At 43.2% G+C, this 25,468-nt stretch overlaps 1 protein-coding gene across 1 annotated transcript in view; it reads left to right on the top strand.

Moving 5' to 3' along the window:
- The first annotated feature begins 5,667 nt into the window (after positions 1-5,667).
- crhr2 (corticotropin releasing hormone receptor 2) overlaps positions 5,668-25,468 on the top strand; it is a 184,177-nt gene continuing 164,376 nt past the window's right edge. The window contains exon 1 of the mRNA XM_008112212.3: positions 5,668-6,116. Coding sequence (XP_008110419.1) covers positions 6,063-6,116 — 54 coding nt within the window. The 5' untranslated portion in view covers positions 5,668-6,062. The remainder of the gene's footprint in view (positions 6,117-25,468) is intronic.

The raw sequence follows: 25,468 nt of genomic DNA, 5'->3' as shown, positions 1-25,468 counted from the left end.
CAGTTCAATTAATGTCAAACTGCATTCATTCTATAATGTAGATCTGGCATGGGCAAACTTTGGCCTTCTGAGTGTTTTGGACTTCAACTCCCACAATTCCTAACAGCCGGTAAGCTGTTAGGAATTGTGGGAGTTGAAGTCCAAAACACCTGGAGGACCAAAGTTTGCTCATGCCTGGTGTAGATACATCCAGAGAGGAAGAGACATCTTTGCCTTTTCTTGTTATTTTTTCCCAATGTGCCAAAACCAGGTCAAGTTTTTTCTGACCTTCTCTTATGGCGTTATGGCCTGTTAATATTTGAAGCTGCTGTTGAAAAGCCCAAAAGCAGCTGGGGAAAAAAAGATGCCAAGGGTCTCTCCAAAAATAGCATGCCTCAGCTATTAGGCTCGGAGGCACAAGATGAGTGATAATGAAAAGACAGTGTAATTCCCAAATTTTGACCCAATGTACAGCAAAGAGCAAGACAGGCAAAGAAAAACTAACAGGAAATGACCATAAATCCAGAGACAAGCCGTGAAGAAATCTTTCCATTTCATGAATGTTTGCTGAAAGCAGCAGCCTTGGGTGCATCTATGCTGTAGAATTAATGCATTTTGACACTACTTGAACTGTCATAGCTCAATGCTATGGAAACCTAGGAGTTTTCTGTATTGTCAGAGGCTTTTATCGCTATAATCACTGGCTTGCTGTGAGTTTTTCAGGCTATATGGCCATGTTCCAGTGGCATTCTCTCCTGATGTTTCACCTGAATTTGTGGCTAACGGCATCTTCAGAGGATCTATTGGCAGTGGAGTGTATAATATACTTGTGGAATGCCCATGGTGGGAGAAAGAACCCTTGTCTGTTTAAAGCAAGCGTGAATGTTGCAATTAGCAAGCTAGAATGGCACTGAGTAGTCCATCAGTGAGGGTATCTGCACAGAGGTAGCCTGGCTGTTGTTGCCTGGAGGTAAGCTCTGTTTGGGAGGTGTTAACTGGCATTTGATAGTTAGTTGTCTAAACAGTAGTCTAGATATGCTCAAAGAGCCCCTCTTGTGTGAGTTTCCAAATAGGCAACAATCACCAACCAAAACACATTTTTGTTCCTCGAATGTTAGCCCTGTTTCTGGAGCCCTTGATGACACAATGGGTTAAACCCTTGTGCCGGCAGGACTGCTGACCAACATGCTGGCAGTTCGAATCCAGGGAGAGCAGGTGAGCTCCCTCGGTCAGCTCCAGCTCCCCATGTGAGGACATGAGAGAAGCCTCCCACAGGATGGTAAAACATCTGGGCATCCCCTGAGCAGCATCCTTGCAGACAGCCAATTCTCCCACACCAGAAGTGACTTGTAATTTCTCAAGTTGCTCCTGACACAAGAAAAAAAGCCGTTTCTGATTCCATTTGACCTGCTGATTGCAAAAAACGGCTCCAGCTTGTTTCTCCCTATCAGCTCTGGTTTTTGAGATACAGAGCATATGCCATAATACCACTCTTCACTCTGCTTGCACATAAAAACATCAGGATATTTCATTGTGGTGTTTAAATAAGTATCCTTGAAGCATGAAGGAAACATATCAAACAATTAAAAGAAAAGTGCACTACATAAAAATCTACTCATTTCATTCCAAAGGCACAAAATTATGATGCAAACTTTTGTTATAACATTTTGCAAATTCAACCATATCTAAAAAAAATAAAATAAAGTGCATGCAGTCTATCCAAGGCAATTTTCTGGATCCCAGGAACAAGCTTAAAAAATGAGATTTTTTTTCTAGTAGGGCCATTGGCTTTTCATGGTAATAATAAAAACTTCCTGGAAAGAAGTGTCAAAGGTTCAGTCCTGGGCCCAGTACTGTTCAATATATTTATTAAACACAGTCCATGTGAGAAAGATCTTGGCGTATTTGTGGAGAACAGGTTGGACATGAGCCAACAGTGTGATGCAGCAGCTCAAAAAGCCAATGGGATTTTGGACTGCATGAAAAGGAGTCTAGTGTCTAGATCGAGGGAAGTCATGGTGCCTCTCTATTCTGCTTGGGTTAGACCTCACCTGGAATCACACTGTGTCCAATTCTGGGCTGCACGGTTCAAAAGAGACATTTTCCAAACTCTGAGCTGGAAAATGTCCAGATGAAGAGGGCAATTAAAAGGATAAAAGGTCTGAAGACCATGAATCCCTTTGAGGAGCCTCTTAAAGAGCTGGGTGTGTTTAGCCTGCAGAAGAGAAGGCTGAGAGGGGACATGGCAGCCATGTATAAATATCTGAAAAGATGTCACAAGACAGAGAGTAGGGCTTCCTTTCTGCTGCCCTGGAAACTAGGACTCAATGGAGCCATGGGTTCAAATGACAGGAAAGGAGATTCCATGTAATGTCGAAGGCTTTCATGGCTCGAATCACTGCATTGCTGTAAGTTTTCTGAGCTGTATAGCCATTGTCCCCTGGTGGCACAGTGTGTTAAAGCGCTGAGCTGCTGAGCTTGCGGACCAAAAGGTCCCAGGTTCAAATCCCGGGAGCAGAATGAGCGCCCGCAGTTAGCCCCAGCTCCTACCAACCTAGCAGTTCAAAAACATGCAAATGTGAGTAGATCAATAGGTACTGCTCCGGCGGGAAGGTAACGGCACTCCATGCAGTCATGCCGGCCACATGAACTTGGAGGTGTCTACGGACAACGCCGGCTCCTCAGCTTAGAAATGGAGATGAGCACCAACCCCCAGAGTCGGACACGACTGGACTTCACGTCAGGGGAAACCTTTACCTTTACCTTATAGCCATTGTCCAGAAGCATTCTCTCCTGACATTTCGCCCACATCTATGGCAGGCATCCTCAGAATTGGGAGGTCTGTTTGAAACTATGAAAGGGAGGTTTATATATCTGTGGAATAATGTCCAGGGTGGGAGAAAGAACTCTTTGTCTGTTTGAGGAAAGTGTGAATGTTGCAGTTGGCCACCTTAATTAGCATTGAATAGCCTTGCAGCTTCAAAGCCTGGCTGCTTCCTGCCTGAGGTACTGTGTTCCCTCACTACTTCGCTGTTCGCTTTTTGCAGATTTGCTGTTTCGCTGTTTTTCAATAAACTCTAAAATAATATTATAAATCATAAAAAATTACAATTTACAGCCCAAGGAAGGGAGGAAGGAGAAGCCGAAGGGAGAGAAAAGGAGCCCAAGCGGCAACGAGAGGAGAAGGAGGGGATTTATCAGCATACGATTGGTTGATAAAGATTTAAAATAGTTTATAACTACTAAAATAATGTATATGTCCCTACTTCGTGGATTTTCACTTATTGCGGGTGGTCCTGCAACCAAAGGTAAAAGATAAAGGTTTCCCCTGACATTAAGTCCAGTCGTGTCCAACTCTGGGGGTTGGTGCGCATCTCCATTTCTAAGCCGAAGAGCCAGCATTGTCTGTAGACACCTCCAAGTTCATGTGGCAGGCATGACTGCATGGAGCGCCGTTACCTTCCCGCTGGAGTGGTACCTATTGATCTACTCACATTGGCATGTTTTCGAACTGCTAGGTTGGCAGGATCTGGAGCAACAGTGGGTGCTCACTCCACTCCCGGGATTTGAACCTGGGACCTTAATATATTGTATATGCATACAATAATAATAAGGAGCCCCAATGGCGAAGTGTGTTAAAGCGCTGAGCTGCTGAACTTGCAGACCGAAAGGTCACAGGTTCGAATGTGGGGAGTGGAGTGAGCACCCACTGTTAGCCCCAGCTTCTGCCAACCTAGCAGCTCAAAAACATGCAAATATGAGTAGATCAATAGGTACCACTCCGGCATGAAGGTAACGGCGGTCCATGCAGTCATGCCAGCCACATGACCTTGGAGGTGTCTACGGACAACGCTGGCTCCTCGGCTTAGAAATGGAGATGAGCACCAACTCCCAGAGTCGGACACGACTGGACTTAACATCAGGGGAAACCTTTACCTTATAGCCATTGTCCAGAAGCATTCTCTCCTGACATTTCGCCCACATCTATGGCAGGCATCCTCAGAATTGGGAGGTCTGTTTGAAACTATGAAAGTGAGGTTTATATATCTGTGGAATAATGTCCAGGGTGGGAGAAAGAACTCTTTGTCTGTTTGAGGAAAGTGTGAATGTTGCAGTTGGCCACCTTAATTAGCATTGAATAGCCTTGCAGCTTCAAAGCCTGGCTGCTTCCTGCCTGAGGTACTGTGTTCCCTCACTACTTCGCTGTTCGCTTTTTGCAGATTTGCTGTTTCGCGGTTTTTCAATAAACTCTAAAATAATATTATAAATCATTAAAAATTACAATTTACAGCCCAAGGAAGGGAGGAAGGAGAAGCCGAAGGGAGAGAAAAGGAGCTCAAGTGGCAACGAGAGGAGAAGGAGGGGATTTATCAGCATACGATTGGTTGATAAAGATTTAAAATAGTTTATAACTACTAAAATAATGTATAAATATATAGTGTCCCTACTTCGTGGATTTTCACTTATTGCGGGTGGTCATGGAGCCTAAGGTAAAAGGTAAAGATTTCCCCTGACATTAAGTCCAGTCGTGTCTGACTCTGGGGTCTGGTGCTCATCTCCATTTCTAAGTCGAAGAGCCAGCGTTGTCCGTAGCCACCTCCAAGGTCATGTGGCAGGCATGACTGCATGGCGCGCCGTTACCTTCCCGCTGGAGTGGTACCTATTGATCTACTCACATTGGCATGTTTTCGAACTGCTAGGTTGGCAGGAGCTGGGGCTAACAGCGGGCGCTCATTCCGCTCCCGGGATTTGAACCTGGGACCTAACTCTAACTCTAACCCTGGAACCTAATCCCTGCGATAAGTGAGGGAACACTGTAATCCTTTGTTGGGAGGTCTTAGCTGATGAAACAATCATAGAATCATAGAATCATAGAATAGTAGAGTTGGAAGAGACCACATGGGCCATCCAGTCCAACCCCCTGCTAAGAAGCAGGAAATCGCATTCATAGCACCCCCGACAGATGGCCATCCAGCCTCTGCTTAAAAGCCTCCAAAGAAGGAGCCTCCACCACAGCCCGGAGGAGAGAGTTCCACTGTCGAACAGCCCTTCTCACAGTGAGGAAGTTCTTCCTGATGTTCAGGTGGAATCTCCTTTCCTGTAGTTTGAAGCCATTGTTCCGTGTCCTAGTCTGCAGGGCAGCAGAAAACAAGCTTGCTCCCTCCTCCCTTTGACTTCCCTTCACGTATTTGTACATGGCTATCATGTCTCCTCTCAGCCTTCTCTTCTGCAGGCTAAACATGCCCAGCTCTTTCAGCCGCTCCTCATAGGGCTTGTTCTCCAGACCCTTAATCATTTTAGTCGCCCTCCTCTGGACGCTTTCCAGCTTGTCAACATCTCCCTTCAACTGTGGTGCCCAAAATTGGACACAGTATTCCAGGTGTGGTCTGACCAAGGCAGAATAGAGCATGGGGAGCAGGACTTCCCTGGACCTAGACGCTATTCCCCTATTGATGAGGCCAGAATCCCATTGGCTTTTTTAGCAGCCGCATCACATTGTTGGCTCATGTTTAACTTGTTGTCCACAAGGACTCCAAGGTCTTTTTCGCACACACTGCTGTCAAGCCAGGAGTCCCCCATTCTGTATCTTTGATCATGGGCAGCTAACACCTCCCAACAAAGGATCCCCTCAGGCAGAAAGCAGCCAGGCTTTGAAGCTGCAAGACCATTAAATTCTAATCAAGGTGGCCAATTGCAAATCTCCATCAGTCAAGAGTTTTTTTTCTCCCACCCTGGACTTTCCACAGATATATAAACCCCACTTGCCTAGTTTCCCCAACGGTCCCCTCTCTCCATTCCTCAGCGCTTTCTTTCCTGCCGGAACGCCCAACGCCCCTTCCTCCGTTTCCAGGCGTCAGTTCGGGCGGGGGCGGCACTCTAGGTATGCTCAGAGGAGCCCTCCCTCCGTAGAGGCCACCTCCCCGCTGGAGGAACTGAGCAGAACCGAGGCGGGCGAGGAGCGACGGCAGCCGGCAGAGAGAAAGCCGGAGAGAGGAGAGCGGAGAGGAGAGAGCCGCCCAAGAGACGCGGCCGCCCGAGGCTCGGGCCCGGAGTCGTGGGTCGGGGGAGCTCGGGCGGCTCCGATGGGGGGGCGGCACGCCCTCTGGCCCCCGCCCGGCCTCCTCTGGGCCCTCTCGGTAAGGAGAAGAAGCCTTCCTTTTGGCATCCACCGGCGGATTGTTGCTGTTGTGTTGTTGTTGTTGTTGTTTTGTATATATAGCGGGCTCAGGACTGGGACAGCAACTCCTTCCCTCCCCATGCTTTTCTGCATCCCAATTCTTTCCCCAGCCAGATATATTTAATTCTGAGTTGAAAATGTATTTAATTCTGAGTATCCTTAATGCAAAATGCTGGGGGTTAGAAGTGTTTGGGGATTTTCGGAAATGTGGTTGTTGTTGGGAACAGCATCCCCTTCGCTCTCCATACATTTTGGATCCCTTTCCCCTCCCCTCCTGAATATATTTAATTAAGTTGAGTATATGAAAGATACAATAGAGTCTCACTTATCCAAGCCTCGCATATCCAAGGTTCTGGATTATCCAAGCCATTTTTGGAGTCAATGTTTTCAATACATCATGATATTTTGATGCCAAATTCGTAAATACAGTAATTACAGCATAACATTATTGCGTATTGAACTACTTTTTCTGTCAAATTTGTTGTATAATATGATGTTTTGGCACATAATTTGTAAAATTATAACCTATTTTGATGTTTAATAGGCTTTTCCTTAATCCATCCTTATTATACAAGATATTCGCTTATCCAACGTTCTGCCAGCCCGTTTATGTTGGATAAGCGAGACTCTACTGGATATTTAATTAAGTTGAGTATATGAAATCTATTACAACTTAATTAACCCTTGTCCCAAATGCTAGGAACCCAGCAAGGCGATTTGGGGATTTATTTCCTTAATTATATCATGAAAGGTTTGGAGTTTTTGCTTATTGAGTCACTTCTAACAAATAGTATACAAGGCATGGGCAAACTTGGGCCCTCCAGGTGTTTTGGACTACAACTCCCACAATATATGAAATCTATTACAACTTGATTAACCCTTCTCCCAAATGCTGGGAATACAGCAAGGCGATTTGGGGATTTATGTCCTTAATTATATCCTGAAAGGTTTGGGTTTTTTGCTTATTGCTGCATGCATTTGAGTCACTTCTTAGTATACCAGGCATGGGCAAACTTGGGTCCTCCAGGTGTTTTGGACTACAACTCCCACAATTCCTAACAGCCGCTAGGCTGTTAGGAATTGTGGGAGTTGTAGTCCAAAACACCTGGAGGACCCAAGTTTGCCCATACCTGTGTTGTACTTTGGCATTTGCTTTTATTGGGTGCCTTGAAGTGGCTTCCCACTTCTGTTGACCCAAAGACACACCTATCACTGATTTCTCTAAGGCTGAGAGAGTGTGTTTTGCCCGAGGTCACAAAGGTCTACATCGTAAAATTAACGCAGTTTGATGCTCTTTTAGATTCTATGGCTCAGTGCTATGGGATTGTGGGAATTGTCATTTGGTGAGGCATGAAACCTCCTCAAACTGCAACTCCCACGACTCCATAGTATTGAGTTAGTAAAGGTAAAGGTTTCCCCTGACGTTAAGTCCAGTCGTGACTGACTCTGGGGGTTGGTGCTCATCTCCATTTCTAAGCCGAAGAGCCGGCATTGTCCGTAGACACCTCCAAGGTCATATGGCTGGCATGACTGCATGGAGCGCCGTTACCTTCCCGCCGGAGCGGTACCTATTGATCTACTCACATTTGCATGTTTTTGAACTACTAGGTTGGCAGGAGCTGGGGCTAACAGCGGGTGCTCATCCTGCTCCTGGGATTTGAACCTGGGACCTTTCAGTCTGCAAATTCAGCAGCTCAGTGCTTTAACACACTTCGCTACCGGGGTTCCCAGCATTGGGTTATGGCATATAAAATGGTTCAAAACTGCATTAAATCTACAATGTAGATGCAGGAGAGCTGTCTTATTGTAGTGTGTCTTCAAGTCCAAGAACTGTTCAGGATTTTGATCTTTTCTTCTGGGATTTGGAATACCTGCATTTCCATATATGTACATTATAAAATGTCTTGAAGAAGGACAACATATACATATATTGTTGAAGGTTTTCATGGCTGGAATCACTGGGTTGCTGTGAGTTTTCCAGGCTGTCTTGTGATGTTCCAGAAGCATTCTCTCTTGACGTTTCGCCCACATCTATGGCAGGCATCCTCAGAGGTTGTGAGTTGTGTTAGAAACTAGACAAGTGGGTTTTTTGTATCTGTGGAATAATGTCCCGGGTGGGAGAAAGAACTCTTGTCTGTGTGAGGCAAGTGCCAATGTTGCAATGAGCATTGGATAGCCTTGCAAGCTCAAGGTGGCCAATTGCAACATTCACACTTGCCTCCAACACACAAGAGTTCTTTCTCCCACCTTGGATTTTCCACATATATATATAAACCCCACTTGCCTAGTTTCGTCCATCAGGCCTCACAACCTCTGAGGATGCCTACCATAGATTTAGATGTGGGTGAAATGTCAGGAGAGAATGCTTCTGAAACATGGCCATACAGCCCAGAAAACTCACAGCAACCCTATATATACGTGTGTGTGTGTGTGTGTTGATCTATTGGAAAGCAAAACTATCACTACCTCAACCAACTATGTGAATCATTTTGGATTTTGGAGCACTTCAGATTTCCAGGTAAAGGATAGTCAATCTGTATGAGAAAGAGTTTTCTCAACAAAAATTGCTCAGAATGTAGGTTTGTTTTTGCATAAAAATAGTTTGGAGGAAGGAAAGCTATTATTGCAAGGATACAGAGTGTGCGGGAAGAAGTTCAGATTATCATATCATGTGCAAAACGTGGTGGAAATAGTATAAGTGTGAGTCCTGTTTCTTCGTGCAAACAGGCCTTGTAAACAGATTTTTTGGATGAACACTGGATTTTGTAAGAGCATTACAATCAGATTCGGGGAAATGGGAGTGGGAGTTGACTACCTCTGCTGGAAGTCCTAAGTAGGATAGATGTATTAAAATGAATGGGACTTATTACAACTAAAATGTTCTGGTGATTTCAGTGGGTAAAGGTAAAGTAAAGGTAAAGATTTTCTGCTGATATTAAGTCTAGTCATGTCCAATTTTGGGGGTTGGTGCTCATCTCCATTTCTAAGCCAAAGAGCCAGCATTGTCCGTAGACACCTCCTACCCCGTTTCCCCTAAAATAAGACATCCCCTGAAAATAAGACCTAGTTGATGTTTTGCTGAATTGCTAGATATAAGGCCTTCCCCAAAAGTAAGACCTAGCAAAGTTTTTGTTTGGAAGCATGTCCGCTGAACAGAACACCAAAGCATGCAGGATTGGTAAATGTACGTACCATAGATTGTTGTACATGGAAATAATGGTAGTAACAAGAAATTCTTGATAGGATTCACAATTTGTCTGGTTATGCTGGTTTGCTATGACAACTACTGTATAGTATATAACAAATGTTCATTTTTTGTTCAAGAATAAATGTGAGTTCTTCATGGAAAAATAAGAAATCACCTGAAACTAAGACCTAGCACATCTTTGGGAGCAAAAAGTAATATAAAACACTGTCTTATTTTCGGGGAAACATGGTACGTCATGTGGCCCGCATGACTGCATGGAGCACTGTTACCTTCCCACCGGTGTGGAACCTATTGATCTACTCACATTTGCATGTTTTCAAATTGCTAGTTTGGCAAAAGCTGGGGCTAACAGCAGGAGCTCACCCCGTCCCCATATTGAAACCACTGACCTTTCAGTCAGCAAGTTCAGCAGCTCAGTGGTTTAACTTGCTGCACCACCGGGGCAATCTTCAAATACTGGATTTACTCCACTGTCGGGAATCATGTATCCATCCAGATATTGCTGGACTGCAATTCCCATCAGATCTACATGATAGATGAGGGATGCAAGGAGGTGGTAGTCCAACATTATCAATAGGTCTACATGACTTTTCCCTCTGATTTACCCCAGATTTAGGGGGATAGTTGAAACTTTAAGGTTGGGTTGCTGTGAGTTTTCTGGGCTGTATGGTCATGTTCCAGAAGCAGTCTCTCCTGACGTTTCACCCACAGCTATGGCAAGCCTCCTCAGAGGTTGTGAGGTCTGTTGGAAACTAGGCAAGTGGGGTTTATATATCTGTGGAATAATGTCCAGGGTGGAAGAAAGAACTCTTGTCTGTTGGAGCCAAATGTCAATGTTGCCATTGGCCAGCTTGATTAGCATTGAATAGCCTTATAGCTTCAAAGCCTGGCTGCTTCCTGTCTGGGGGAATCCTTTGTTGGGAGGTGTTAGCTGGCCGATTGTTTCCTGCCTGGAAATAAGGTTGTTTCCTAAGATGCTGAAACTTTTTTTTTGGAAGGTTTAACTTGTATACAGTAGTCTCACTATCCAACACTCGCTTATCCAACGTTCTGGATTATCCAACGCATTTTTGTAGTCAGTGTTTTCAATACATCATGAAATTTGGGTGCTAAACTCATAAATACAGTAATTACTACTTAGCATTACTGCATATTGAACTACTTTTTCTGTCAAATTTGTTGTATAACACGATGTTTTGGTGCTTAATTTGTAAAATCATAACCTATTTTGATGTTTAATAGGCTTTTCCTTAATCCCTCCTTATTATCCAACATATTTGCTTATCCAATGTTCTGCTGGCCCGTTTATGTTGGATAAGTGAGACTCTACTGAGACATAGTTCACATCTCCGTTCCTCCCTTCCTTCCATTTCAATTGCCATTTTAGGTGCCATCCAACTGAAAATCTTATTAACCAACTGGATCCAGTTCTTTTTTCCATTCTATTGATCATTCCCACCCTCCTCAAAGACTCTTTACCCAACCTATAAACTGTTGTATGGACAAAATAAACACTGCATTTTCGTCTTAGATATCGGGTCGTTTTTCTTGCTCATGCGCACCATTTTCGGAAACAGCAACATCATTGTGCACTGATACTTCTTCTTAAAATAAAAGAATGAGAGAAATGGCAATCAAACTTAAAATACTTAGAAGTCTCAACTGTGCACGCACCTCCAGCAAGGCTGTTGACTGAATTTTAATTTGTGCCGAAACCTTCATCTTTACAGATGGTTTGACAGTTTGAGGTGAATCCGTGCTGCATCCCTGCTGGGTAAGGAAGCCAGAGGAAAAGAGCAACAAAAATAGGATCTTTCTGAAATCCTTTCCACACCTTTGACTTTGAAACTTAGAACATCTCTCCTGTTATTGGACTGCCAAACCCATCATCTATAACCTTTAGTGGGGATGATGGTAATTGCAGTACACAGGTCTACATAGAAACAGGTTTCCCAACGCTGCTCTATTTATATATTATACACTTTTATTATGCATACAGTTTGTTGTTAGTTACATTCATAGCTTTTCTTTCCGACAATGAGACTGAGGCAGCAAGGGTAGTGTAGTTTAGTAACGGGGAAAGGGAATTAAATATTGATTTGACAGCAGATACCACTAGACTTGCAAATGAGCTGGACACTTATGGCTCATTAGAGATGAAGATGTGCATATCACATACATACACACACACACACACACCCCTCCAAAATAAAGGAGGGCATAGATTTCCATAATGCTTAAATATGCTGGTTGCGATTCATCGCTGCAAATTTGGAAATAATTGCTGCAATTTAAATAATAATTCCATGCAACTCTCCAGCGGGGTGAGGGAGAATGTCAATCTGGGATCGGCAAAATGTCTCCTTTCGTATGTTGTTAGACTACAACTCCCATCCAATATGGTTTAATATGAATTCCACCACCTTGACTCTCTTCCAAGTCTTTGTATGGGATCGTCTTCAATCTTGGTGTTGTTTGCTCCAGTTTTTGTGCCTTCTGGTTTCAGTATGATGAAAGTTGTAGTCTAAAATGTCTCCCATCAGCTTGGTTACCTCCTTGCCTCTTTCTGTGCTTTCCTCCCAATTTTAAATGGTATGCAAGAGTGCTCAGTTACCCTTGGGTTACACCAAAGGTAAAAGTTTTCCCCTGACGTTAAATCTAGTCGTTTCCAACTCTGGGGGTTGGTGCTCATCTCCATTTCTTAACCCAAGAGCCAGCATTGTCCATAGACACCTCCAAGGTCATGTGGACTGCATGGAGCACTGTTACCTTCTTGCCAGAGCAGTACCTATTGATCTACTCACATTTGCATGTTTTAGAACAGCTAGGGTGGCAGAAGCTGGGGCTAACAGCGGGAGCTCACTCCGTTCTCCAGATTCAAACCCCTGACCTTTCAATCAGCAAGTTCCGCAGCTCAGTGGTTTAATCCACTGTCTCAACTGTATAAATAAATACAGTTTAGCCCAGAAATCCTAACACTGGTAAATGGAATTCGACCTCTGTCTGGCAGCTTGAATAACGACTATGGGAAAATCAAGAAGTATGGAAAATCAAGGCTTGGCATTATGTATATTTTTAATCGGCCTTATTGTATTTATATGTTTTAACTGTTTATATGTTATAATTGCTTTATAATTTGATGTGATATTCATTGTTGTGTGTATGATGTGGCATTGAATTTTTGCCATTTTTTGTTAGCCGCTCTGAGTCCCCTTCGGGGTGAGAAGAGCGGAGTATAGTAGGTAAAGATTTCCCCTGACATTAAGTCCAGTTGTGTTCGACTGTGGGGGTTGGTGCTCATCTCCATTTCTAAGCCAAAGAGCCGGTGTTGTCCATAGACACCTCCAAGGTGGCCGCTGGCATGACTGCATGGAGTGTCGTGCATGGAGCGATACTTATTGATCTACTCACATTTGCATGTTTTCACACTGCTAAGTTGGCAGAAGCTGGGGCTAACAGTGGATGCTCACTTTGCTCCCCAGATTCGAACCTGCGACCTTTCACAATGCTTTAACACGCTGCACCACCGGAGGCCCATGAGCAGGGTATAAATATAGTAAATAAATAAATGGGGGAAAGCCCCAATTGTCTTCCATATCCCTAGTTCAAACAACAAGAACCTCCCACACTGCCCCTTTATCCCATGATCTGATCCCAAATTATCTTCTTTAAACTGGAATAAATGAGTCCCCACTGGCAGAAAGTCTGAGATAAATAGATAACCTGGGATCAGACCCTGGGATATAAGGGCAGTGTGGAAGGATAGTGTGAGAAAAATTACCTTCTTGGAAACTTTTGAAGTCAAGTTTTAAAATATGGGAGTAACACATACTTTCAAACTGCCTTAATTTGGCAGGAACACTCCCAATTAATTCTCTGACTTTTTCAACTGCTATTAAAATGCCCCAGATTTTCAGTCCTCCTCCTACTTTCTCCCTTTCCCTTCTGTTTATTTTAACTACTGACACCAAAAGTGTTGTCAGTAGTTCCTCCCAGATGTCCCAAATAATGGTTTACCTTTGTTTACTTGAGAAGCTGAAGGAGTTTTGTTGTCATTTGTGATATTTGGCTGGAAGGACAGGGAAAAACTTCGATTTCAGCTTGCATTCCGGTTACATTTTGAGTCGGTGCCGTTTTCGGTCTTGTATCGATTGGAAACATTGCTCTCTCGTGCATTCGAGTGGTATAGCTTCTTCTATCCGGCAAAATTGCCTTTTGATTCCTTTTTCAAAGGAAGGGATAAACTCCTAGGTTTTAATCTGCATATATTTATTTAGGTTTTTTTAGAAAGTATACCCAGAGTCTTCCAGCTGGCTGATACAATTTGGGGAAAACATCTAAATCATTGTAAAAAATAGTTCACTATTCCATGGCCAGGGATGGGCACATCTCCAGATTATTCCTTTATGGAAACCTTCCTTTTCTCCAATTCCGTGGGTTCATCTACAGTACAACGTTGAATTAATTCAGTTTGGTCCCACTTTAACTGCCATGGCTCAATGCTAAGGAATCCTGGGAGTTGTAGTTTGGCCTTTTTGGCAGAGAAGGCTACAGATCACATCAAACTCCAAACTCCCAGGACTCTATAGCAATGGGCCATGGCAGTTAAAGTGGAACCAAACTGCATTAACTATACATTGTAGACATAACCCAAATCTAGTTCAGGTCCAGCTTTATTTCCCTACTTTCTTCATAACCAGTAAGTAGGAAATCAAGGCTGAGTATAAGCTTGTGGCCCAACGACTCCACTTTTGTGGGCGGACTTTATGGTTCTCCAGCAGAACCATAAAACCTCCTAGTAGCTGTATTTAACTGCAGAGATCTTTTAATAAAAATAATAAATTTCTGCTGAAACATCGCACGTTTTTTCATAAACATTTAGGTGCCATCCTCCTTTGAAGATGTACAAGGTTGCACCAACGTTGTGGGTGTTGGGGATTGTGGATGACGGATGGAAGCTCTTACTTGCAGACCAAATAACACAGGAACTTTTACTGATTCCAAAAGATCACCAGAACAATGGTATTTACAACAGTCCCTCTGTTTGCTTACAGAAATCAGCAGTTATAGGCAGTCCTTTCTTAGTCTGTAAATCTGCTTCAGTGAAGATCAGCAAGGCCTCAGATATAGTCAAGCCTCTCTGAGTACGGAGCCATCTTCTTTCCAGCTAGTATTCAGAAGACTCACACACATACACAGAGAAACCTGTTCAAACCCGTTCTCCAGCAGCAAGACAGCAACAGTTACAAACTAATTCCCAGGTCCCTGCAAATTCAGCCAATCGGCTTCATGTATTTGATTTTCCAGTTAACACTCATATAGTATCTTTGCAAGCCATCATCACAGTGGGCACTTCACCAACAAACTTCTTGGGATGTAGCTCAATTTCACTGCTTTCTTATTGTGTCAGAAACCAATTGAGAATATACTGCAAGTCGCTTCTATGTGAGAGAATCGGCCGTCTACAAAGACGTTGCCCGAGGGACGCCCAGATGTGTTACTATCCTGCTGGGAGGCTTCTCTCATGTCCACGCATGGAAAGCTAGAGCTGACAGATGGGAGCTCACTCCATTCACAGATTCGAACCATCAACCTTCAGGTCAGCAGTTCAGCCGGCACAAGGGTTTAACCCATTGCACCACCATTGTACTGTTGACTGACTCTTGTCATTAGGAAGTTCTTCCTAATGTTTAGGTGGGATTTCTTTCTTTGCAGTTTGAACCTATTCCTCCATTTCTCTTTCCTCAGTGCGACATCCTTTCAAATATTCTAACATGGCAATCATGTCCCCTCTCAGCTTTCCTATCTCCCATCGATACTATTTTGGGGACTGAAACACCATGTCCTGTCACTTTCGGTGTCCCTCCGGCCCTGGACTTTTCCGGCCAATTCGCTTAGCGCTTCCGAGGCAAGTTTACCCTCGACACCTCCGTGGGCCGGGATGAATCTTTAATGCCGTGTCGCAGGAGCACTACAAAAGCCAGCCTTGTACGTCTTCTATTTTTAATGGCTTTCTTCTTTTAGCCTACTGCAAAAATATAGACATATCTCCACAAAATGAGCAAAACCAAATGTTAAATTATTCAGGAAGAATACTAAGCAGCTTTTGGAACGGCAGGATTGGATTGTTTGGCAGGGAAAGAAAGACTTAACTTGTGGCTTGGGATAGAATCATAGAAGTTGGAAGAGACCTCACGGGCCATCCAGTCCAACCCCATTCTGCCAAGAAGCAGAAAAGTCACATTCAAAGCACCCCTGACAGATGGCCATCCAGCCTCAGCTTAAAAGTCTCCAAAGAAGGAGCCTCCACCACATTCTGGAGCAGAGAGTTCCACTGCTGAACAGCTCTCTCCTGAAAAGATTCAGGTCTTGCTCCAACTTCTCACTCCTCCCTTTTGTTCTTCACCCTCTTCTTTCATTTTTGTCATGCTCTTCTTCCTCTTCTATTTTCCCTCCTTTCTCCCCCTTTTCTATTTTGTTCTTTCTCCTCTGTTTCTTCTTTCTCCTCCTCTTCCACCACCTCCTCTTCTTCTGTTTTCACTTTCCTCCTCTTCCACTTCTATTTTTCTATATTTATTTCTAAATTCCCAAATCTATACAGTATCTTCCCCCAAAACTTAATTCATATAGCATTATAACAACACAGCTCTGTCACTTCTATTAGTACTTCTACTTATTCTAATTTCATTATTTACGTGTAATTATTGTAATGTATTTTCTCATTGTTCGTCCACAAGCTTTCTTGGTCGTTTGGTGGTTTGAATTTGCCTTTACTTTTACAGATGAAGCTAAGAAATGGTGACCATGTACTATCAGACAGATTTTATTTTTCATAGAATCATAGAATCCTAGAGTTAGAAGAGACCTCACGGGCCTTCCAGTCCAGCTCCCTGCCAAGAAGCAGGAAAATTGCACTCAAAGCACCCTCAACAGATGGCCATCCAGCCTCTGTTTAAAAGCCTCCAAAGAAGGAGCCTCCACCACACTCCAGGGCAGAGAGTTCCACTGCTGAACAGCTCTCACAGTGAGGAAGTTCTTCCTGATGTTCAGGTGGAATCTCTTTTCCTGTAGTTCAAGCCATTGTTCCATTATGTCCTAGTCTGCAGGGCAGCAGTAAACAAGCTTGCTCCCTCCTCCCTAGGACTTCCCCTCACATATTTATACATGGTCCTCATCATGTCTCCTCTCAGCCTTCTCTTCTGCAGGCTAAACATGCCCAGATCTTTAAGCCGCTCCTCATAGGGCTTGTTCTCCAGACTCTTGATCCTTTTAGTCGTCCTCTTCTGTAAACATTCCAGCTTAGAGTCAACATCTCCCTTCAATTGTGGTGCCCAGAATTGGACACAGTTTGATTCCAGGTGTGGTCTGACCAAGGCAGAATGACTTCCCTGGACCTAGACACTAGACTCCTATTTATGCAGGCCAAAATCTCATTGGCTTTCTTAGCTGCCTCATCACATTGTTGGCTCATGTTTAACTTATTGTCCATGAGGACTCCAAGATCTTTTTCACACGTACTGCTGTCAAGCCAGGCATTCCCCATTTAATGGTTTGAATTTGCCATTACTTTTACAGATGAAGCTAATAAATGGTTTCCACATATAGTAGAGTCTCACTTATCCAAGCTAAACGGGCCAGCAGAAGCTTGGATAATCGAATATCTTGGATAATAAGAAGGGATTAAGGAAAAGCCTATTAAACATCAAATTAGGTTATGATTTTACAAATTAAGCACCAAAACATCATATTATACAACAAATTTGACAGAAAAAGTAGTTTAATATGCAGTAATGTTATGTTGTAATTACTGTATTTACGAATTTAGCACCAAATTATCACGATATATTGAAAACATTGACTAAAAAAATGGCTTGGATAATCCAGAAGTTTGGATAAGCAAGGCTTGGATAAGTGAGACTCTACTGTATTATCAAGCAGATATTCTGTTACTTCTTCTCCTCTTCTTTTTTTTCCTTCTTTTCCTCTTCATCCTCCTCTTCCTCTTCTACAACTTCTTATTTGTCTTATCTTCTGTTTCCTCTTCTTTCTTCTAGCAGTAAAATAATAGCCTTACTTGTTTTCTTGACAATTTTACCCCCCTGGCAGCAGAGGAAACTGGTCCCAGCATGGTCTTCTTCTCAGGCTGTAGAACAGGTCCAGAACCATTGGTGCTATGGGAAATATATGGCTCTCAGTCCTTCATGACACATATAATTCCACACTCCACAATCCTTAGCATGAGACCACACTGCTGTATTTGCCCAAAATTTGGGAAAACTATCCTTTTTTTTTAGATTGCAGCTAGTCATGCTGGCTGTGAGGTTCTGGCAATTTTTTGCTCCAAAACAGTAACTTTTCCAGACTGAGTTTTAGTCCCAAGAGCAAGCAGAAAATGAAGAATTGCAGAGAAATGTCAAGCCCATTGTGACATTTCCCTGTAAGAAAAATGGATTGCCTCAATGCACTCTATTCAGGCCGGCGGTAGGGAAGGTTTTTGTTTACTCAACACTCGTGCGTTCACTTGGGGGCACTTCCGTATTTATCGATGCCAAATAGCGCAAAACTCAGAGCACTGTAGCATGTTCCTTCTCTAAAGGCCTGATTTTCTAAGTAAATACAACTAATTAAACCTTTTTTAAAGTTCAGAGCCATCCTGGCAGAGTTGCAAAACACCGCCTTGGAAGGATTCAAAGGGAAAGCAAATGCTAAGCAATCAAGATCGAGATTAGCAATGAACGTTTTGTCCCATCTTTTCTTTCCTATTCAAGAGTTTAAATTTCACACCTTTAAGAGGCTCTCAGGGAGGCAGGGAGGTGGGAAGGGATTGTCTTTTTCCTGTGGCTTGTTCCAGAATTCCTTGTACTGTTCTGTTCTGTTCCCAGGGCTCTGAGTCACGGTGCCGGAAGGGGGCCCCAAAGGACACCTAGTCTCATCCCTGTCAGTTCAGTAATCCATTCAGAAAGGTATTCCTGAGAGGCAGCACCAAACCTCTGCTTAAAATCCTGTAATGACCATTAAGCCTATGTGGCTCAGGTCCAGGCTACCTGGCAGCCTTTTTCTCCTGCATGAGTTGGAAGAGGCCATAAGGGCCATCCAGTCCAACCCCCTGCCATATAGGAACCAAAGCCCTCCCAACAAATAGCCATCCAGCTTCTCTTTAAAGACCTTCAGAGAAGGACACTCTATTACACCCCAAGGATATTCCACTGTTAAACAGTTGTTACAATCAGAGCGTTCTTCCTAATATTGAAGTGGAATCTCTTTTCTTATAGTTTGAATAATTTCTTTGTGTCCTAGTCTGCACAACAGCAGACATCCTTTCAAATATATACACCTGGCTATCCCTACTCAGTATTCTTTTCTCAAGCTAAACATACTCAATTCTCAAAGTTATTCCTCATAGGAGTTGGTTTCCAAACCTTTGATCAGTTGGATCACTTCTTTGGGTATCTTCTACCCTGACCATTAAATTCTTGCCCAGAACTAGACACGCAATTTTTACAGATGAAGCCTGACCAAAGCTGAATAGGGACTATTACTTCCTTCAATCTAGACACTATTGATCCCTTTCCTGTATTTTCTAGTCGGGTATTCCCCATCCTATATCTGTGCATTTAATTTCTCTCTCTCTACATATAGTACCTTAAATTTCTCCCTGTTGAAATTCATGTTGTTGGTTTTTGTCCCAGCTTCCTCTCCATTGAGATCATTTTGAATTCTGATCTGGTCCTTTTTGGTATTCACAACCTCTCCTAATTTGGTGCCACCTGCAAATTTGATAAACTTGCCTTCTATTACATAGTTCAAATCATTGAAAAAAGATGTTGAATAGCACTGGGCCTTGGACTGAATTCTGTGGCGCCTCACTAGCCACGTCTCTCCAGGATAAAGAATAACAGAGGACCAGGGAAATCATTTTCAAGCTCCTAGTCAGGATTATTGGAGTTCTTTTTAATTTGCTTTCATTGGAATGGTTTAATGTTGTTTCACACAAGTCTTACCTTGTAATCTACCAGGGTCTGTGAACCCACTGGAGGTATTGCTGTATCAAGCTGCATTGATCCTGATTAATAAATAATGCATATATATATATATATATATATATATATATATATATATATATATATGGGGGACCTGGTGGCATAGTGTGTTAAAGCGCTGAGCTGCTGAACTTGTGGACCAAAAGGCCCCAGGTTCAAATTCTGGGCACAGAATGAGCACCCGCTGTTAGCCCCAGCTCCTGCCAACCTAGCAGTTCGAAAACATGAAAATGTGAGTAGATCAATAGGTACCACTCCGGCAGGAAGGCAACGGCGCTCCATGCAGTCATGCCAGCCACATGACCTTGGAGGCGTCTATGGACAACGCTGGCTCTTCGGCTTAGAAATGGAGATGAGCACCAACTCCCAGAGTCGGACACGACTAGACTTAACGTCAGGGAAACCTTTACTTTTACATACATACATACATATATATATATATATATATATATATATAATAAGTGGGGAACTGGATGAAGCTAAACAAAAAACCCTTTTGAAACCCTTGCTGTCTTTATTATTCACAACATATTCCCCATTATGCCTGTCACCCTAGGTAATTCGTTCACACCTGCAAGTGTCTTTGCACATGAACGTTCTTTAATCAGCAAAGGTTTCATCCATATCCTTTCTTAGCTCATCGAAAGTCACCGTGATCTAGTAATGGTTGAATCAGTCCTCTTTAGTTTTGTAGCTTTCTTCCCCCCCCCCCTCTCTCTGCCCTGAGCTCACCCTATCCCATTTCCACCTCCATTTGCAACTTACCTTCCCTGTCTCTTTCCGCCCGACTGGATATGATTTATTGGCGATACTTGCTATTCTGCTGTTAGAGCAGACGGCTCAGAATGGCTTCAATGAGGCTCCCATCTGGGCCCTAAAGCGAGAACAGCTTTAAGTAACTTTAACACATTTGAAATCCCCTGCTGGCTAATGGCCTCTGCGTAAATGAAGCAAAGAGTCTGCTTGAGTTTTAGTCTGGACTTAGAAGAAGCTATCCAAGGTACTGAATCCTATCACATCGGTGTAGCATCTTATCCTCAATGGATTGTCACATTGTCGTGGTGAGGGGCTTGTGTGAATGGTTCCTTCAATGATCCTGTGGGTGAAGCCGTGGGAGGCATGTTCTCCCGGGGGGCGAAGTCACAGAGGAGGAACCAGACCAAGCACAATGAAATTCTCAACAGAAGAGCAAGCTGATGGTAACATGGTACATATTACAATGGCTGTGAAGGTGAAAGAAGGCTACAAGAGAGGAGAAGCCACCGGTCTTTGAGTTAACTGCCATTGGATCTGATTCTATGAAGATTGTGTGTTGATCGGATGTGCACAGATCTCCACACATAAAACAAATTCCATGCACAGGGGTCTTCCAAGAAAAAACAACAAAAGTCCCATGGTAATTAGTGAGTAACAACGGGGGCAGGACTATGAAATTTGGAAGCCCCTATTTATTTATTTACAGTATTTATATTCTGCCCTTCTCACCCCGAAGGGGACTCAGGGCGGATCACATTGCATATATAAGGCAAACATTCAATGCCATAACATAGAACAGAGAGAGACAGACGCAGGTGTGGGCTGGCCTCGAACTCATGACCTCTTGGTCAGTGATTTGTTGCAGCTGGCTGCTAACCAGCCTGCGCCACAGCCCGGCCCTAGTCACAGACTGGCACCTCAAGGCCCGAGACAGTTGAGCAGTTTGGCAGCTGTATCTACAACTGAGCAGCCCTTTTTAGGATCCACTCTGTTCACCCCATATGGGAAGGGGCTACAAAAGGTTCTCTAAACATAGTCTGCCTCTCTCATCCCTGACTGGGCTGCTAAGTCCAGAAGAGTCACTACCTTGCGGTCAAAAAAGAAAAATGAACGTGGAATGTGCGGACACTGTTGGATACCACAGACTATGAATGCCCTGAACGCAAGGCTGTTATCATTGCAAGTAAGCTGAGAGGCTTTAACATCAATATAGCAGCACTTCATTGAGAGTAGGAGAAGAACAGTTAAAGGAAGCAAAAGGAGGCTACTCCTTCTTCTGGAAAGGACAGCCTGAGCAGGAACGAAGAATACATGGAGTCAGCTTTGCTATCAGAAATGACCTGGTGAAGCATGTATCTGAAGCACCCATCAGCATTAATAAATAACTTCCAACCCTCTGAATTAATCTTGTCAAAACCCAGCAGGCAACTATTATTTATTTATTATTTATTTACGATATTTATATTCCGCCCTTCTCACCCTGAAAGGGACTCAGGGCAGATCACAATGTACATATACGTGGCAAACATTCAGTGCCATTAGACATGCAACATACAGACAGAGATACAGTGGCTATTTAACATTTTCCAGCTTCCGGCTTCATGAGGCTATGCTAAATTCTGGCCACAGGGGGAGCTGTTGCTATAACATCCACTGTGACATCGAGTCCTTAATGGAGTACTTCTTCATTCTTCCACACGCATGTTGCTGGACATTTTTATGGTGATGTAAATTTAGTTAAATTAGCCTCCATGCATAACCAGTCCCTAAATTTTCCTCCGTGACAGATGTAACTGTCTTTCGGGTTGCTTAGGTAAACAATGAGCTCAATCTGACCCGGTCTGGTTTCGAACTCATGATCTCTGTCAGTAGTGATTTACTGCAGCTGGCTACTAACCAGCTGCACCAATACTAGATGCTGATGAAAACATCAAGGAAAATTTTCACAGTCAACTGGACACCATGCTGTTGGAGATATCTAAGGAGGACAGAATCATCCTCCTTGGGGTTTTAATGCAAGAGTTGGATGAGACGACCTGTGGCCATGGATTATAGGAAAGGATGGGGCTGGAAACAGCAACCCAAATGGCACCCTACTTCTCACCAAATGTACAGAACCAAACGTTGTCATCACCATCATGCTCTTCCATCAGAAAACAAGCTTAAGACATAGAAGCACCCCTGGTTAAAGCATTGGCACCTCTTAGGCTATGTGATTATGCTTGCCAGAGATGGACGCAATGTGCTTCTCACGAGAGACATGAGAAGATTAATTGCTTCACTGACTCTAACTGCCATTGGTTGATTCTTTGTGTCTTCATATTCAAAAGGAAAAAAAACACACATTCGTTTAGATTTAGAGGAGCATTGGGACCGAATCTCTTTCTTCTAGGGTCACAAAGTGGCCCTCTCAGCTTCTCTAGATGGTCACTCCCATTCTCCAGGATCTTATTTATTGGTTGTTCCCAACCTTAGTATTGGCTCTTCTGATTCTGAAAGATTTTAATGCCTGTTGTAATGTCACTGTTAAGAGCTTTAAGCTGCAGTTCCAAACAGCTACTGGGCAGCAGAAATGTCGTTGGTGACACTGGTGAAATATCTTGCAGACTTAATGGCAGTGACACCATATGCAACACTGTTAATGCTTGTGCAAAATGAGGCATGGGGCTGTTTAATGAAAACCCCTATGACAAGACAATCCAAAATGAAACAAGAGATAAGATGAGACTCCCAATGCAATAAATAGCAGCAAACATGGCATTCTTGGTTCCATTCTTTTGTTTTTCCCTACTTTCCCTACTTTTTGCACAATTTGTAGAGCCATATCTTTGGGGCAGTGAAGCCATGCTGAACTTTCTAGGAGCCATTTCCACTGTATGGGAGCCATCCAGGGTCCTGAACTCTTCCTAATATAGATTTTCAACATTTTAGATAGCACTCTGTAATGGAGCCACTCATTGGGCTTTTAGACAGATGGTTGTGGGTTGGGGTGGTTTTTTTTTGTCCTTTTAATTGGGCTTTGGATTGATGTATATGCTCTTTGTATTTCTTTTTAAATGGAATTTCCCCATTGCAAGTCACCTTGAGTGGCATTGTTCTGGCTGAAAGGCAGAATCGACATTTTAGAAATGAATAATAAAGTATAGTCAGTGACTGTTAGGCCTCCTGAGGGGAAGCTTCAATGCCACAGCGTCTGGGCACAGATTGAAAACCAAAGAAATCCTGGACAAATGTGCACCCTGTTGTTGTAGGAGACCCTTCAGCATTGAAGTGTCAAGTCCAATGCACTGAGCTTTTACTTCTGTAAGTGAGAAGTTCTAGAAATATGACTAAGCTAAATGGCAGATAAATGACGCATGACTCTATGGGCCATAGATATCTGTTTATTATTACATTGGTATAGATTACTCATAGTAATGAAATAACCTTATCAGGAGAGTCTTGGAAGATCCCAATTCCCCTTGTGGTTGACTTCCATGACAGTGAGGCTCCATCTGCACTTCCATATACAAAATAGATCTCTACAGTTACTATACACTTTTTTTGTGTCAGGAGTGACTTGAGAAACTGCAAGTAGCTTCTGGTGTGAGAGAATTGGCTGTCTGCAAGGATGTTGGCCAGTAGACGCCCAGATGTTTTTGTGTTTTACCATCCTTTATGGGAGGCTTCTCTCATGTCCCCACATGGGAAGCTTGTGCTGACAAAGGGAGCTCATCCACGCTCTCTCTGGATTTAAATCAGTAACTTTCAGATCAGTGACCCAACCTTCAGGTCAGCAGTTCTGCCGGCACAAGAGTTTAACCCATTGCACCACCGGGGGCCCTACTCTACACTAGTCATGTTTAACTGCATTTAACTGCATTATATGAGTCTACACTGACCATATAATGCAGTTTTAAACTACAGTATATGGCAGTGTCATCATAGGCTGACGGAGGATGATTAGACTCTACACTAATCGTACTCAGTCACGAGTGACAGCCTATGATGACACTGCCATACACTGTAATTTGAAACTGCATTATATGGTCAGTGTAGACTCATATAATGCAGTTGAATGCAGTTAAACAGCATTATATAAGTCTGCACTGACCATATAATGCAATTTCAAACTGCATTGTATGGCAGTGTAGATGTGACCCAAGTTGATTGACCTGCTCCAGGTTTTCACTCAGAGGAGCTATCTAAGGTGCTGAAATTCAATCCTCAAATTCAGTGCATGACTTAGACCTAATTTTTCTTGGCTTTTGCTCAGGATGAACCTACCTCACTGGCTTGTTCTGAGTGTTAAGCAATTAAGAGGACTGCCGTGCAGTCCTCCTTGGCCTCCTTTTAGGAAAGATGGAATAAACATTTGCTCCTCAAACCCATTACCCACTATTAGCCCACTATAGGTGTCGGCAAAATGCAGACCTCTCAGTGTTCTTGGATTAGAGCTACCATCTGTCTTGGTGTATGTTTTGGAATATTTTGAGCAACCCTTGGCCAAATTTCCAAAATCTGAAATCCTCCAAAATCTAAGACTGCCCATACGGTTTATTTATTTATTTATTTATTTATTATTTACAGTATTTGCATTCCACTCTTCTCACCCCGAAGGGGACTCAGGGAAGATCACAATGCATATATACATGGCAAACTTTCAGTGCCATTAGACATATGATATATAGATAGACACAGAGGCAATTTAACATTTTCCAGCTTCCGGCTTCATGAGGGTATGCTCGATTCCGCCACAGGGGGATCTCCCGCTTCATCATCCACTTGTGACACTGAGTCCTTGATGGAGTACTTCCTCATTCCTTTCTGCATGCTGCTGGGAGTTTTTATGGTGTTGTAAATTAATTAAATTAGCCTCCCTGCATAAGCGGTACCTAAATTGTCTACTCAACAGATGCAACTGTCTTTCGAGCTGCATAGGTAAACAGCGAACTAAGCTATTAATGGTCGGGAGCTCAATCCGACCCGTGCATTGATCTCATGACCTCTCGGTCAGTAGTGATTTATTGCAGCTGGCTGCTAACCAGTTGCACCACAGCCCGGCCCTTCGCCACAGCCTGGCCCTATGGTTGGCTGAAATAGTGACACACTTTCTGATGCTTTTAGGCACACAGTCTTTGCTTCATGGACAATAGTACTAAAATATTATTTCAAGTTACCTTCATTCTATGAGTATAAAGTGTGTATGAAACATAACATCATGTACAGACTTGGGTTCCATTTCCAAGGGAGCTCATTTCGTACCTACATGCAAATACTGTACAGGTAGTCCAAAATCAATAAATGCAAAATACATCTGATTCCAGG

This window comes from Anolis carolinensis, chromosome 6 (assembly GCF_035594765.1).
Source record: "Anolis carolinensis isolate JA03-04 chromosome 6, rAnoCar3.1.pri, whole genome shotgun sequence".
In the NCBI taxonomy this organism is placed as follows: Eukaryota; Metazoa; Chordata; class Lepidosauria; order Squamata; family Dactyloidae; genus Anolis; species Anolis carolinensis.
This window is presented reverse-complemented; position numbering and strand designations above follow the sequence as displayed.